Source organism: Orbicella franksi, chromosome 11 (assembly GCF_964199315.1).
Source record: "Orbicella franksi chromosome 11, jaOrbFran1.1, whole genome shotgun sequence".
Classification (NCBI taxonomy): domain Eukaryota; kingdom Metazoa; phylum Cnidaria; class Anthozoa; order Scleractinia; family Merulinidae; genus Orbicella; species Orbicella franksi.
The window spans coordinates 21,388,482-21,402,917 of NC_138155.1; the positions used below are offsets into that span (position 1 = coordinate 21,388,482).

Consider the following 14,436-nt stretch of genomic DNA (forward strand, 5'->3'; position numbering starts at 1 on the left):
GATCTTTCAGTCTCCGCCGATAACTCAATTATCATTATCAGCAATTAAAGGTAATTTTCCGTTGTCTTGTAATTTTAGTTCCAGTGCAGTCCACTGATGAATGCCCTGAGGCGGTTGAGCCACTTAGATGGGGAAATTTTTAGAAGTTATAAGTATTTTTTTTCAATTTAGAAACTGGGAAAGATGCTCTTTTATTCAAAACCAAAAACCGAAATGAACAGCCCAACCATGTATTAGTCTGAGAGGTTTATATTTGAGTGTACAAATGCTTAGTTAAGTTATTTTCCCATATCTCAATTTTTTTAACCTGTTTGAAACTAATGTAACTCAATCAATTGGGCCAGTGAAAAGTGTTTATCATGCCCGTCTACGCCAGAAAAATTTGAAAACGGGGCTTCACTCTGAAAACGCCTCAAATCTTTTGAGAGGTTTATTTGTAAGTGTGCAAATGTTTTTCACTAATATTTTCCCCATATCTCAGTTGTTTTAACTTGTTTAAAATTAATGTGACTCACTCAATTAGGCCAAATAATTGTGTTTATCACGCCCGACTAATAACGCCCCGTCAACACTACGCCAGAGAAGACTGAAGAGGGCGTTGTAACTCTGAAAACGCATCAAATGCTTTTCTTCCACAATACATCGGACAAATTTTAAAAAAAGCAACATTTTTTGGTCATTTTAGACTTGTGCTTGAGGAAATATTAGGAAGTGAAATCGCATGATTATCGTGCAGTCGTCGTTCCGAATAGCTCTGTTTTGAGAGGTTTATTTGTAAGTGTACAAATCTTTTTCATTGATATTTTCCGATATCTCAGTTGTTTTAACCTGTTTGAAACTAATGTAACTCAATTAATTAAGCCAATGAATTATGTTTATCATTCAGACCGGCTAATAACGCCCCGTTCACACTACGCCAGAGAATTAATTTTGAGAACGGCGTTTTCAGTCTGAAATCGAATTCAATGTTTTCCGTCCACAATACACAGGAGAAATTTTAAAAAACCAACAAGCATCGGTCATTTTGGACTTCTGCTTGAGCAAAACCCGAGCAGGGAAATCACATGATTATCTTACTGTCATTGTTTCAAAAATCTCTGCTTTGAAAGGTTTATTTATACATGTACTTGTGCAAATGCTTATTACAGTTATTTTCCCATATCTCAGCTGTTTTACTCTGTTTGGAACTAATGTAAGTCAATCATTAGGCCAATGAATAGAGTCTCGTCCCCGACTAATAACGCGCCGTCTACACTACGCCAGAGCAATTTGAAAACGGTGTTTTCACTCTGAAAACGCATCAAATGTTTTCCGTCTACACTAGCCCGGTGAAAGTTTCCTTTTAGGGAGGGTGTTCGTTAATACTCTGGGAGCCACCTTAAAATAACAATTCAATCTACGCGCGATTTGGCTGAAATGTGGAGTTAATACTGCTTCTAAAACGTAGAAAGATTTGGAAATGTTATTTAAAACAAAAATTATTTACAATTTTCATAATCAATTAGATTATGAGCTCGAGATTTCTTCTAGATTTTAAACAAAGCAAACTGAATTAGATACGCGTCTTACTCTTCACTGATACGGGCTTTGTTTCCTGTGTTTTATAACTGGCGTTTAATGAATTGAGAAATATTTGTCAATAATATGTGATAATTCTGATTGTGCGTTTAGATGTTCAAGGAGCTGTTTTTGTTGTAAACTACTCAGTTTACATACCACAACACTACAGAGAAAGCAAATTATAGTGAGAAATTAGAAAATATCAACTACTAAGGTACTCTGGGAATAAAGTTGTATTATTCAAATTAGGTCAACGTTTTTATTTTGATCTCGTTAGGCGGTGAAGACACTTCGATGGGAATATTTTTTAGAAGTTATAACTATTTTTTTCAATTTAGCAACTGGGAAAGATGCTCTTTTGTCCAAAACCAATAACTCAAATTTTAAACATCCCAACCATGTATTGGACTTAGAGGTTTATTTTTTGAGTGTACAAATGCTTAGTAAAGTTATTTTCCCATATCTCAATTGTTTTAACCTGTTTGAGACTAATGTAACTCAGTCAATTGGGCCAATGAACAGGGTTTATCATGCCCGACTACGCAACAGAAATTTGAAAAAAGGGTTTCACTCTGAAAACGCCTCAAATCTTTTTCCGTCCAAACTATGCCACAAAAAGTTGAAAAAGCAACAACCAGCGGTCATTTTGGAGTTTTGTTTGAGGTAAACTCGAGCAGGGAAATCTCAGGATTATGGTGCTGTCATCGTTTCCAGAAGCTCTCTTTTGAGAGGTTTATTTGTAAGTGCACAAATGTTTTTCACCAATATTTTCCCGTATCTCAGTTTTCTTTACCAGTTTAAAAGTAATGCCGCTCAATCAATTAAGCCAATGAATTATGTTTATCGTGCCTGACTAATAACGCCACGTCCACTCTACACCAGTGAAATTTGAAAACGGGGTTCAGTTCTTTGTGAAAACGCATGAAATATTTTTCCGTCCACACTATGTCAGAAAATCTTGAAAAAGCAACAATCCCGGTCATTTTGGACTTGAGGAAAACTCGGCTAGACGGGGAAATCAAATAAAATCATGGCGCTGTCATCGCTCGAAAGCTTCTGTTTCAATTATCTTAACCAGTTTTCATCGTTCCGAAAAGTTCTGTTTTGAGAGGTTTATTTGTAAGGGTATGTTTTTCACCGATATTTTCCCATATCCCTCAATTGTTTTAACCTGTTTGAAACTAATGTAACACAGTCAATTAAGCCAATGAACAGTGTTTATCATGCCCGATTAATAACGCCTCGTCCACAGTACGCCAGAGAAATTTGCAAACGGCGTTTTCACTCTGAAAACGCATGAAATATTTTCCGTCCACACTACGCCGGAGAAATTTGAAAAAGCAACAATCACCGGTCATTCTGGACTTCTGTTTGAGGAAAACTCGGTCAGACGGCGAAATCACATGATTTGAGTCTCGTGCCCGACTAACAGCACCCCGTCAACACTACGCCGGAGAAATTTGAAAACGGCATTTTCACTGAAAACGCATTAAATATTTTCCGTCCACACTACGCCGGAGAAACTTGAAAAAGCAACAATCACTGATCATTTTGGATTTGTGTTTGAGGAAACCTCGTGCAGGGAAAGCACATGATTGTCGTGCTGTCATCCTTTCGAAAAGCTCTGTTGTGAGATTTTAATTTGCAAGTGGACAAATGTTTTTCATTGATATTTTTCATTGATATTAAGGAGCTTAGGCCTAAATGACTGATATATCTGCCAGTCATTAGACGAGATGTTGCCATAGAAACGGCCTTGATCCAAAAACTCACAACCAAAAAATAAGCCTTATTTCAACAGTACCCATACTGGTAAATCTCTACGGGGAAATCTTGAAGAGAATTTAACTAAGTTTCCTGTTAGGGAGGGTGTTCGTAAATACTCTTGGGAGCCACCTTAAAACAACAATTCAATGCACGAGCAATTTGGCTGATATGTGGAGTTAATACTGCTTCTAAAACGTAGACAGAACTGGAAATCGTTATTTAAAACAAAAATAATTTACAATTTTCATAATCAGTTAGGTTATAAGCTCGAGATTTCTTCTAGATTTTAAATAAAGCAAACTGAATCAGGTACGTGTCTTTCTCTTCACTGATACGGGCTTTGTCTTCTGTGTTTTATAACTGACGTTTAATGAAATGAGAAATATTCGTCAATAATATGTGATAATTCTGATTGTGCGTTTAGATGTTAAAGGAACAGTTTTTGTTTTAAACTACTCAGTTTACATACCACAACACTACAGAGAAAGCAATTTATAGTGAGAAATTAGGAAATATAAACTATTAAGAAACTCTGGGAATAAAGTTGTATTCTTTAAATTAAGTCAATGTTTTTATTTCGATCTCGTTACTTTAACATAAGTAATAATGAACCAATTGTCTCTTTCAACAATCGAAACGCTTCGTCGAAGTTATACTAATTTACAAGGCACCGGTTTTCAAGCTCTCTTCCAATGTTCAGTTCAGTTCATAGCGGGTTCCACACGCTTCCATGGAGCTCGAAACACAAATTTTCTCATTTCTTTTTGGCGCAAACAATATATCAACGGATTCAGTAGCGAGTTTAATACGGCGCAAGTGCGAGCCAACGGCTCCCATACAACAAACACGGCGTCTAAGTTTAAATGTTTCTTCACTCCTACTAGTAATAAAAAGATTGTTAAGGCCATTGGAAGGAAACTTAGCAGTACAGCGCTTACTACAAACGCAGTGGTCTTGAGCGCTTTGTTCTCTTTAACAAACCTTTCCATTTCTTCTTGGGGCAACTGTTGGGTTTTGATCCTTCTTTCGTGGCGAAGTGATTCACGGTACAAAATAGCATAGGTTATGGTGATAAAAAGGATACAGAAGATCATAGCTGAAGAAACTATTAAATTAAGCATAGTCCTTACAATGACGTTATTGGAAAAATATTTCATGCCTAGAGACATAAAAGAAAAGGCCCAAATAACGATCGCTGCCACCTTAATTTTCCGTTTAGTGACAATGCATGGGTAGCTCATGGTAAATTTAACCGCTATTAGTCTCTCGGAAGTAATCAAAATCAGATGAAGCGACGAACAGACAGTCAAGACACGCAAAAAGAACTTGTGACAATCTTCAGCCATGCTACGTTCGATACCATTATAATTAAGGAGATAAAACGTTTTCTGTGCGATAAGCGATGGTTGTACTACTAGACCAGTTAGTGCGTCAGTTGCCGCTAAGCAGGCCAGCAGGATGTTAGGGTTGCTTTGGAGTCTTCGTCTTCTTTTTACGGCCATTATCACCAGCACATTAAACACAACTGTGAAGGGACAAGTGATGCCGTTAATGATGATAGTGATGATACTGACTTGTTGCGCGAGATTTGATGTGTCGCCTTGTGCTGTCATCTCAGTGGCGTTTGTAAAATTTGATCCAGAGATGAGTTTGGCCATGTTTAGAAAGCGCAGCGAAGGTAAACTGACTTCTCGGATCACTCGAGCATTTTTATTTGTTGTTCCCTTGATTGATTCACCGCCACGTTAAGTGTAACATGTGTTTTTCTCTCACGGTTCCTATGTATTAGCCAAATTTATTAGTCGGCCTTAAATTCTCGGCCGATTACTGAATTATCATCATTATCAGCAGTTAAAGGTAATTTTCCGTTGTCTTGTAATTTTAGTTCCAGTGTAGTCCACTAATAAATGCCTGAGGCGGTTGAGCCACTTAGATGGGAACATTTTTAGAAGTTATAACTATTTTTTTCAATTTAGAAACTGGGAAAGATGCTCTTTTATCCAAAACCAAGAGCTGAAATTAACAGCCCAACCACGTATTAGTCTGAGAGGTTTATTTTTGTGTGTACAAATGTTTAGTAAAGTTATTTTCCCATATCTCAATTGTTTTAACCTGTTTGAAACTAATGTAACTCAATCAATTGGGCCAATGAATAGTGCATGTTCATCACGCCCTACTATGCCAGAGAAATTTGAAAACATAGTGTCACTCTGAAAACGCCTCAAATGTTTTTCCGTCCACACTATACTAGAAAAATTCGAAAAAGCAACAATCCCGGTCATTTTGGACTTGATGAAAACTCGGCTAGATGGAGAAATCAAATGATTATCGTGCTGTCATCGCTCGAAAAGTTCTGTTTTGAGAGGTTTATTTGTAAGTGTACAAATGTTTTTCTCTAATATTTTCCCATATCTCAATTATTTTAACCTGTCTGAAACTAGCGTAACTCGATCAATTAGGCCAATGAATTTTGTTTATCACGCCCGATTAATAACGCCCTCTCCACACTACGCCAGAGAAGTTTGAAAAAGGCGTTTTCATTATGTAAACCACCCCGGTGAAATTTAAGAAAGCAACAACCAGCGGCCATTTTAGAGTTCTGTTTGAGGAAAACTCGAGCAGGAAAATCATATGATTATCGTGCTGTCATGGTTTCCAAAAGCTCTGTTTTGAGAGGTTTATTTCTAAGTGTCCAAATGTTTTTCACTAATATTTTCCCGTATCTCTATTGTTTTAACCTGTTTAAAAGTAACTCAATCAATTAAGCCAATGAATTATGTTTATCACGCCCGACTAATAACGCCCCGTCAACACTACCCTAGAGAAGTCTCAAAAAGGCGTTTTTACTCTGAAAACGCATCAAATGTTTTTCGTCGGCACTACACCAGAAAAAATTTGAAAAGAGCAACAATCATTGATCATTTTGAGGAATCTTAGGCAGTGAAATCACTTGGTTATCGTATTTTCATCGTTTCGAAAAGCTCTGTTTTGAGAGTTTTATTTGTAAGTGTATGTTTTTCACCGATATTTTAACATATCTCAATTGTCTTAACCTGTGTGGGACTAATGTAACTCAATCAATTCGGCCAATGAGTTATGTTTATCATGCCCGACTAATAATACCACGTCTGCACAACGCCAGAGAGATTTGAAAACGGCGTCTTCACTCTGAACACACATCAAATGTTTTTCCGTCCACACTACGGCAGACAAATTTGAAAAAGCAACAATCACTGGTCATTTTGGATTCGTGTTTGAGGAAAAGCCGTGCAGGGAAAGTACATGATTATCGTGCAGTCACCCTTTCGAAAAGCTCTGTTTTGAGAGGTTTATTTTTAAGCGTACAAATGTTTTTCATTGATTTTTTCCCCATATTTCAATTGTTTTAACCTATTTGTAACTAAAGTAACTCAATCAATTAAGCCAATGAATTATGTTTATCACGCCCGAGTAATAACGCCCCCTCCACACTACGCCAGAAAAATTTGAAAACGGCGTTTTTATTCTGAAATTAGTAATCATATACAATTCCTATAAAATACTTTGTTTTTGTTAAAATCTGTCAGAGCTAATCTAATATATTTAGAAGAACGACAAATTACAGAATATTAGGAAAACCGTCTGAATAACGTTGGCTTTTTATCAATTCAAAATGTCAGACAATATCATTTCCATGATGCGCCAAAGTATGGAAAAATTTCACCGAAGGAGAGCATAAATATTAAGGAGTTTAGGCCAAAGTGAGGAATATATCTGCCTGTTATTAGATGAGATGTTGCCATGGTAACAGCCTTAATCCAAAAATTGACAACCAAAAAATAAGCCTTATTTTAACAGTACTCATAGTGATACATCTCTACAGGGAAAACTGTAAGAACGGTTTTTGTTCTAAACTACTCAGTTTACATATACCACAATACTATACAAAAAGCAAATTATAGTGAAAAATTAGAAAATATAAACCATTAAGGAACTTTGGGAATAAAAATGTATTCTTTAAATTGGGTCAATATATTTATTTCGATCTCGTTACTTTAACATAAGTAATAATGAACCAATTGCCTCTTTCAAAAAGAACTTGTGACAAACTTCAGCCATGCTACGTTCGATACCATTATAATTAAGGAGATAAAACGTTTTCTGTGCGATAAGCGATGGCTGTACTACTAGACCAGTTAGTGCGTCAGTTGCTGCTAAGCAGGCCAGCAAGATGTTAGGGTTGCTTTGGAGTCTTCGTCTTCTTTTTACGGCCATTATCACCAGCACATTAAACAGAACTGTAAAGGGACAAGTGATGCCGTTAATGATGATAGTGATGATACTGACTTGTTGTGCGAGATTTAGTGTGTCGCCTTGTGCGGTCATCTCAGTAACATTTGTAAAATTTGATCCAGAAAGTTTGACCATGTTTAGAAAGCGCAGCGAAGGTAAACTGACTTCTCGGATCGCTCGAGCATTTTTATTTGTCGTTGTCTCGATTGATTCACCGCCACGTTAAGTGTAACATGTGTTTTTCTCTCACGGTTCCTATGTATTAGCCAAATTTATTAGTCGGCTTAAATTCTCGGCTGATTACTCAATTATCATTATCAGTAATTTAAGGTAATTTTCTGTTGTCTTGTAATTTTAGTTCCAGTGCAGTCCACTAATAAATGCCTGAGGCGGTTAAGACACTTCGATGGGAATATTTTTTAGAAGTTATAACTATTTTTTTCAATTTAGCAACTGGGAAAGATGCTCTTTTATCCAAAACCAATAACTCAAATTTTAAACATCCCAACCATGTACTAGACTGAGAGGTTTATTTATGAGTGTACAAATGCTTAGTAAAGTTATTTTCCCATATCTCAATTGTTTTAACCTGTTTGAGACTAATGTAACTCAGTCAATTGCGCCAATGAACAGCGTTTATCATGCCCGACTATATGCAAAAGAAATTTGAAAAAGGGGTTTCACTCTGAAAACGCCTCAAATCTTTTTCCGTCCAAACTATGCCACAAAAAGTTGAAAAAGCAACAACCAGCGGTCATTTTGGAGTTTTGTTTGAGGTAAACTCGAGCAGGGAAATCTCAGGATTATGGTGCTGTCATCGTTTCCAGAAGCTCTCTTTTGAGAGGTTTATTTGTAAGTGTACAAATGTTTTTCAGCAATATTTTCCTGGATCTCAGTTTTCTTTACCAGTTTAAAAGTAATGCCGCTCAATCAATTAAGCCAATGAATTATGTTTATCGTGCCTGACTAATAACGCTCCGTCCACTCTACATCAGAGAAATCTGAAAACGGAGTTTCTTTGTGAAAACGCATGAAATATTTTTCCGTCCACACTATGTCAGAAAATCTTGAAAAAGCAACAATCCCGGTCATTTTGGACTTGAGAAAAACTCGGCTAGACGGGGAAATCAAATGAAATCATGGCGCTGTCATCGCTCGAAGGTTTCTGTTTCAATTATTTTAACCTGTTTTCATCGTTCCGAAAAGTTCTGTTTTGAGAGGTTTATTTGTAAGGGTATGTTTTTCACCGATATTTTCCCAAATCCCTCAATTGTTTTAACCTGTTTGAAATTAATGTAACACAATCAATTAAGCCAATGAACAGTGTTTATCATGCCCGATTAATAACGCCTCGTCCACAGTACGCCAGAGAAATTTGCAAACGGCGTTTTCACTCTGAAAACGCATGAAATATTTTCCGTCCACACTACGCCGGAGAAATTTGAAAAAGCAACAATCACCGGTCATTCTGGACTTCTGTTTGAGGAAAACTCGGTCAGACGGCGAAATCACATGATTTGAGTCTCGTGCCCGACTAACAGCACCCCGTCAACACTCCGCCAGAGAAATTTGAAAACGGCATTTTCACTGAAAACGCATTAAATATTTTCCGTCCACACTACGCCGGAAAAGCTTGAAAAAGCAACAATCATTGGTCATTTTGGATTTGTGTTTGAGGAAACCTCGTGCAGGGAAAGCACATGATTGTCGTGCTGTCATCCTTTCGAAAAGCTCTGTTTTGAGATTTTAATTTGCAAGTGGACAAATGTTTTTCATTGATATTTTTCATTGATATTAAGGAGCTTAGGCCCAAATGACTGATATATCTGCCAGTCATTAGACGAGATGTTGCCATAGTAACGGCCTTGATCTAAAAACTCACAACCAAAAAAATAAGCCTTATTTTAACAGTGCTCATACTGGTAAATCTCTACAGGGAAATCTTTAAGAGAATTTAACTAAGTTTCCTGTTAGGGAGGGTGTTCGTAAATACTCTTGGGAGCCACCTTAAAACAACAATTCAATGCACGAGCAATTTGGCCGAAATGTGGAGTTAATACTGCTTCTAAAACGTAGACAGAACTGGAAATCGTTATTTAAAACAAAAATAATTTACAATTTTGATAATCAGTTAGCTTATAAGCTCGAGAATTCTTCTAGATTTTAAATAAAGCAAACTGAATCAGGTACGTGTCTTTCTCTTCACTGATACGGGCTTTGTCTTCTGTGTTTTATAAATGACGTTTAATGAAATGAGAAATATTCGTCAATAATATGTGATAATTCTGATTGTGCGTTTAGATGTTCAAGGAACTGCTTTTGTTCTAAACTACTCAGTTTACATACCACAACACTACAGAGAAAGCAATTTATAGTGAGAAATTAGGAAATATAAACTATTAAGGAACTCTGAGAATAAAGTTGTATTCTTTGAATTAAGTCAATGTTTTTATTTCGATCTCGTTACTTTAACATAAGTAATAATGAACCAATTGTCTCTTTCAACAATCGAAACGCTTCGTCAAAGTTATTCTAATTTACAAGGCACCGGTTTTCAAGCTCTCTTCCAATGTTCAGTTCAGTTCATAGCGGGTTCCACACGCTTCCATGGAGCTCGAAACACAAATTTTCTCATTTCTTTTTGGCGCAAACAATATATCAACGGATTCAGTAGCGAGTTTAATACGGCACAAGTGCGAGCCAACGGCTCCCATACAACAAACACGGCGTCTAAGTTTAAACGTTTCTTCACTCCTACTAGTATTAAAAAGATTGCTAAGGCCATTGGAAGGAAACTTAGCAGTACAGCGCTTACTACAAACGCAGTGGTCTTGAGCGCTTTGTTCTCTTTAACAAACCTTTCCACTTCTTCTTGGGGCAACTGTTGGGTTTTGATCCTGCTTTCGTGGCGAAGTGATTCACGGTACAAAATAGCATAGGTTATGGTGATAAAAAGGATACAGAAGGTCAGTGCTAAAGAAACTATTAAATTAAACGCAATTCTTACAATGACCTCATTGGAAACATATTTAATGCCTTGAGAGATAAAAGAAAAGGCCCAAAAAGTGATCACTGCTACGTTAATTTTCCGTTTAGTGACAATGTATGGGTAGCTCATGGTAAATTTAATTGCTATTAGTCTCTCGGAAGTGATCAATATCAGATGAAGCGACGAACAGACAATCAAGGTGTGCAAAAAAAACTTTTGACAAACTTCAGCCACGCTACGTTCGATACCATTATAATTAAGGAGATAAAACGTTTTCTGTGCGATAAGCGATGGCTGTACTACTAGACCAGTTAGTGCGTCAGTTGCCGCTAAGCAGGCCAGCAAGATGTTAGGGTTGCTTTGGAGTCTTCGTCTTCTTTTCACGGCCATTATCACCAGCACATTAAACAGAACTGTAAAGGGACAAGTGATGCCGTTAATGATGATAGTGATGATACTGACTTGTTGTGCGAGATTTGATGTGTCGCCTTGTGCTGTCATCTCAGTAACATTTGTAAAATTTGATCCAGAAAGTTTGGCCGTGTTTAGAAAGCGCAGCGAAGGTAAACTGACTATTCGGATCGCTCGAGCATTTTTATTTGTTGTTGTCTCGATTGATTCACCGCCACGGTATGTGTCACATGTGTTTTTCTCTCGCGGTTCCCATCCATTAGCCGAATTCATTAGTCGGCCTTAAATTCTCGGCCGATTACTCAATTGTCATTATCAGGAATTAAAGTTCATTTGGGTTGTCTTGTTATTTTAGTTCCAGTCCAGCCCACTAATAAATGCCTGAGGCGGTTGAGACAGTTCGAAGGGAAAGTTTTTAGTAGTTATAACTATTTTTCAACTTGAAAACTTGAAAATATGCTCTTTTATGCAAAACCAAGAACCGAAATTAACATCCCAACCATGTATTAGTCTGAGAGGTTTATTTGTGGGTGCACAAATGTTTAGTACAGTAATTTATTTCTTTAGTACAGTTATTTCCATATCTCAGTTGTTTTAACCTATTTGAAACTGATGTAACTCAATCAATTAAGCCAATGAATATTTTTTATAACGCCCGATTAATAAGGCCCCCTCCGCACTTCGCCACGGAAGTTTGAAAACGGAGTTTCACTCTGAAAACGCATCAAATGTGTTTTCCGTGCACACTATGTCTGTGAAATGTGAAAAAAAAAAACAATCCCGGTCATTTTGGACTTGAGCAAAACTCGGGCAGAGAAATCACACCATTATCGTGCTGTCGTCCTTTCCAAAAGTTCTGTTTTGAGAGGTTTATTTGTTAGTGCACAAATGTTTTTCACGAATATTTTCCCATATCTCAATTATTTTAACTCGTTTGAAACTAGCGTAACTCAATCAATTAGGCCAATGAATTTTTGTTTATCACGCCCGACTAATAACGCCCCGTCCACACATATATTGCGCCAGAGAAGTTTGAAAACGGCGTTTTCACTCTGAACACACATCAAATGTTTTTCCGTCCACACTACGGCAGACAAATTTGAAAAAGCAACAATCACTGGTCATTTTGGATTCGTGTTTGAGGAAAAGCCGTGCAGGGAAAGTACATGATTATCGTGTAGTCACCCTTTCGAAAAGCTCTGTTTCGAGAGGTTTATTTTTAAGCGTACAAATGTTTTTCATTGATTTTTTCCCCATATTTCAATTGTTTTAACCTATTTGTAACTAAAGTAACTCAATCAATTAAGCCAATGAATTGTGTTTATCATGCCTGACTAATTACGTCACGTCCACAGTACGCCAGAAAAATTTGAAAACGGCGTTTTACTCTGAAATTAGTAATCACATACAATTCCTATAAAATACCCTATTTCTGTTAAAATCCGTCAGAGCTAATCTAATATATTTAGAAGAACGACAAATTACAGAATATTGGAAAAACCGTCTAAACAACCTTTACTTTTTACCAATTCAAAACGTCAGGCAATATCATTTCCATGATGTGCCAAAGTATGGAAAAATTTCAGCGAAGGAAAGTATAAATATTAAGGAGTTTAGGCCAAAATGAGGAGTATATCTGCCTGTTATTAGATGAGATGTTGCCATGGTAACGGCCTTAATCCAAAAATTGAACACCAAAAAATAAGCCTTATTTTAACAGTACCCATACTGATAAATCTCTACAGGGAAAACTGTAAGAACGGTTTTTGTTCTAAACTTCTCAGTTTACATATACCACAATACTATACATAAAGCAAATTATAGTGAAAAATTAAAAAATATAAACCATTAAGGAACTCTGGGAATAAAAATGTATTCTTTAAATTGAGTCAATATATTTATTTCGATCTCGTTACTTTAACATAAGTAATAGTGAACCAATTGTCTCTTTCAAGAATCGAAACGCTTCGTCCAAGTTACGCTGATTTACAAGGCACCGGTTTTCAAGTTCTCTTGCAATGCTCAATTCAGTTCATAGCGGGTTCCATAGATTTGAATGGAACTCGAAACACAAATTTTCTCATTTCTTTTTGGCGCAAACAATATATCAACGGATTCAGTAGCGAGTTTAATACTGCGCAAGTGCGAGCCACCGGCACCGATACAACAAGCACAGCGTTCAAGTTTAAATGTCTCTTCACTCTTAATGCCAGTGAAAAGAAAGTTAAAGCCATTGGAAGGAAACTTAGCAGTACAGCGCTCACTACAAACGCAGTGGTCTTGAGCGCTTTGTTCTCTTTAACAAACCTTTCCATTTCTTCTTGGGGTAGCTGTTGGGTTTTGATCTTGCTTTCGTGGCGACGTGATTCACGGTACAAAACAGCATAGGTTGCCGTTATGAAAAAGATACAGAAAGTCATTGCTGAAGAAACTATTAGATTAAATGTAATTCTTACAATGACCTAATTGGAAACGTATTTAATGCCTTGAGATATAAAAGAAAAGGCCCAAAAAATGATCACTGCCACCTTAATTTTCCGTTTAGTGACAATGTATGGGTAGCTCATGGTAAATTTAACCGCTATTAGTCTCTCGCAAGTAATCAAAATCAGATGAAGCGACGAACAGACACCCAAGACGCGTAAAAAAAATTTGTGACAATCTTCAGCCACGCTACGTTCGATACCATTATAAGACGTTTTCCATGCGATAAAGGATGGCTGTACTACTAGACCAGTTAGTGCGTCAGTTGCCGCTAAGCAGGCCAGCAAGATGTTAGGGTTGCTTTGGAGTCTTCGTCTTCTTTTCACGGCCATTATCACCAGCACATTAAACAGAACTGTAAAGGGACAAGTGATGCCGTTAATGATGATAGTAATGATACTGACTTGTTGTGCGAGATTTGGTCTGTCGCCTTGTGCTGTCATCTCAGTGACGTTTGTAAAATTTGATCCAGAAAGTTTGGCCGTGTTTAGAAAGCGCAGCGAAGGTAAACTGACTTCTCGGATCGCTCGAGCATTTTTATTTGTTGTTGTCTCGATTGATTCACCGCCACGGTATGTGTCACATGTGTTTTTCTCTCGCGGTTCCCATCCATTAGCCGAATTCATTAGTCGGCCTTAAATTCTCGGCCGATTACTCAATTGTCATTATCAGGAATTAAAGTTCATTTGGGTTGTCTTGTTATTTTAGTTCCAGTCCAGCCCACTAATAAATGCCTGAGGCGGTTGAGACAGTTCGAAGGGAAAGTTTTTAGTAGTTATAACTATTTTTTCAACTTGAAAACTTGAAAATATGCTCTTTTATGCAAAACCAGGAACCGAAATTAACATCCCAACCATGTATTAGTCTGAGAGGTTTATTTGTGAGTGCACAAATGTTTAGTACAGTAATTTATTTCTTTAGTACAGTTATTTCCATATCTCAGTTGTTTTAAC

At 37.0% G+C, this 14,436-nt stretch overlaps 2 protein-coding genes and 1 pseudogene across 2 annotated transcripts; all 3 read right to left on the reverse strand.

Annotated features, from left to right (window-relative positions):
- Nucleotides 1–4,003: 4,003 nt before the first annotated feature.
- Nucleotides 4,004–7,888, reverse strand: LOC145502201 (histamine H2 receptor-like). Its single transcript, XM_081481459.1, has 2 exons — nucleotides 7,417–7,888; nucleotides 4,004–5,066 (listed from the first exon to the last, which is right to left on the reverse strand). Exons 1-2 carry the CDS (start codon nucleotides 7,732–7,734, stop codon nucleotides 4,029–4,031), a joined length of 1,356 nt encoding a protein of 451 aa, XP_081337585.1. The 5' UTR covers nucleotides 7,735–7,888; the 3' UTR covers nucleotides 4,004–4,028.
- A 2,289-nt stretch (nucleotides 7,889–10,177) lies between these two features.
- LOC145460386 (histamine H2 receptor-like) lies at nucleotides 10,178–11,487 on the reverse strand. The gene has a single exon (XM_081445165.1). The coding sequence runs from the start codon at nucleotides 11,270–11,272 to the stop codon at nucleotides 10,178–10,180; it is 1,095 nt and encodes a 364-aa protein (XP_081301291.1). The 5' UTR covers nucleotides 11,273–11,487.
- Nucleotides 11,488–12,818: 1,331 nt separating this feature from the next.
- LOC145460685 (trace amine-associated receptor 13c-like) lies at nucleotides 12,819–14,255 on the reverse strand (annotated as a pseudogene).
- Nucleotides 14,256–14,436: the final 181 nt, after the last annotated feature.

Coding starts and splice junctions, on each gene's coding strand:
- LOC145502201 (XM_081481459.1), bottom strand. CDS start 7,734: ATGGTCAAACTTTCTGGATCAAATTTTACAAATGTTACTGAGATGACC. Junction 5,067..7,416: donor TCGAACGTAGCATGGCTGAA/GTTTGTCACAAG, acceptor ACTTAACGTGGC/GGTGAATCAATCAAGGGAAC.
- LOC145460386 (XM_081445165.1), bottom strand. CDS start 11,272: ATGAATTCGGCTAATGGATGGGAACCGCGAGAGAAAAACACATGTGAC.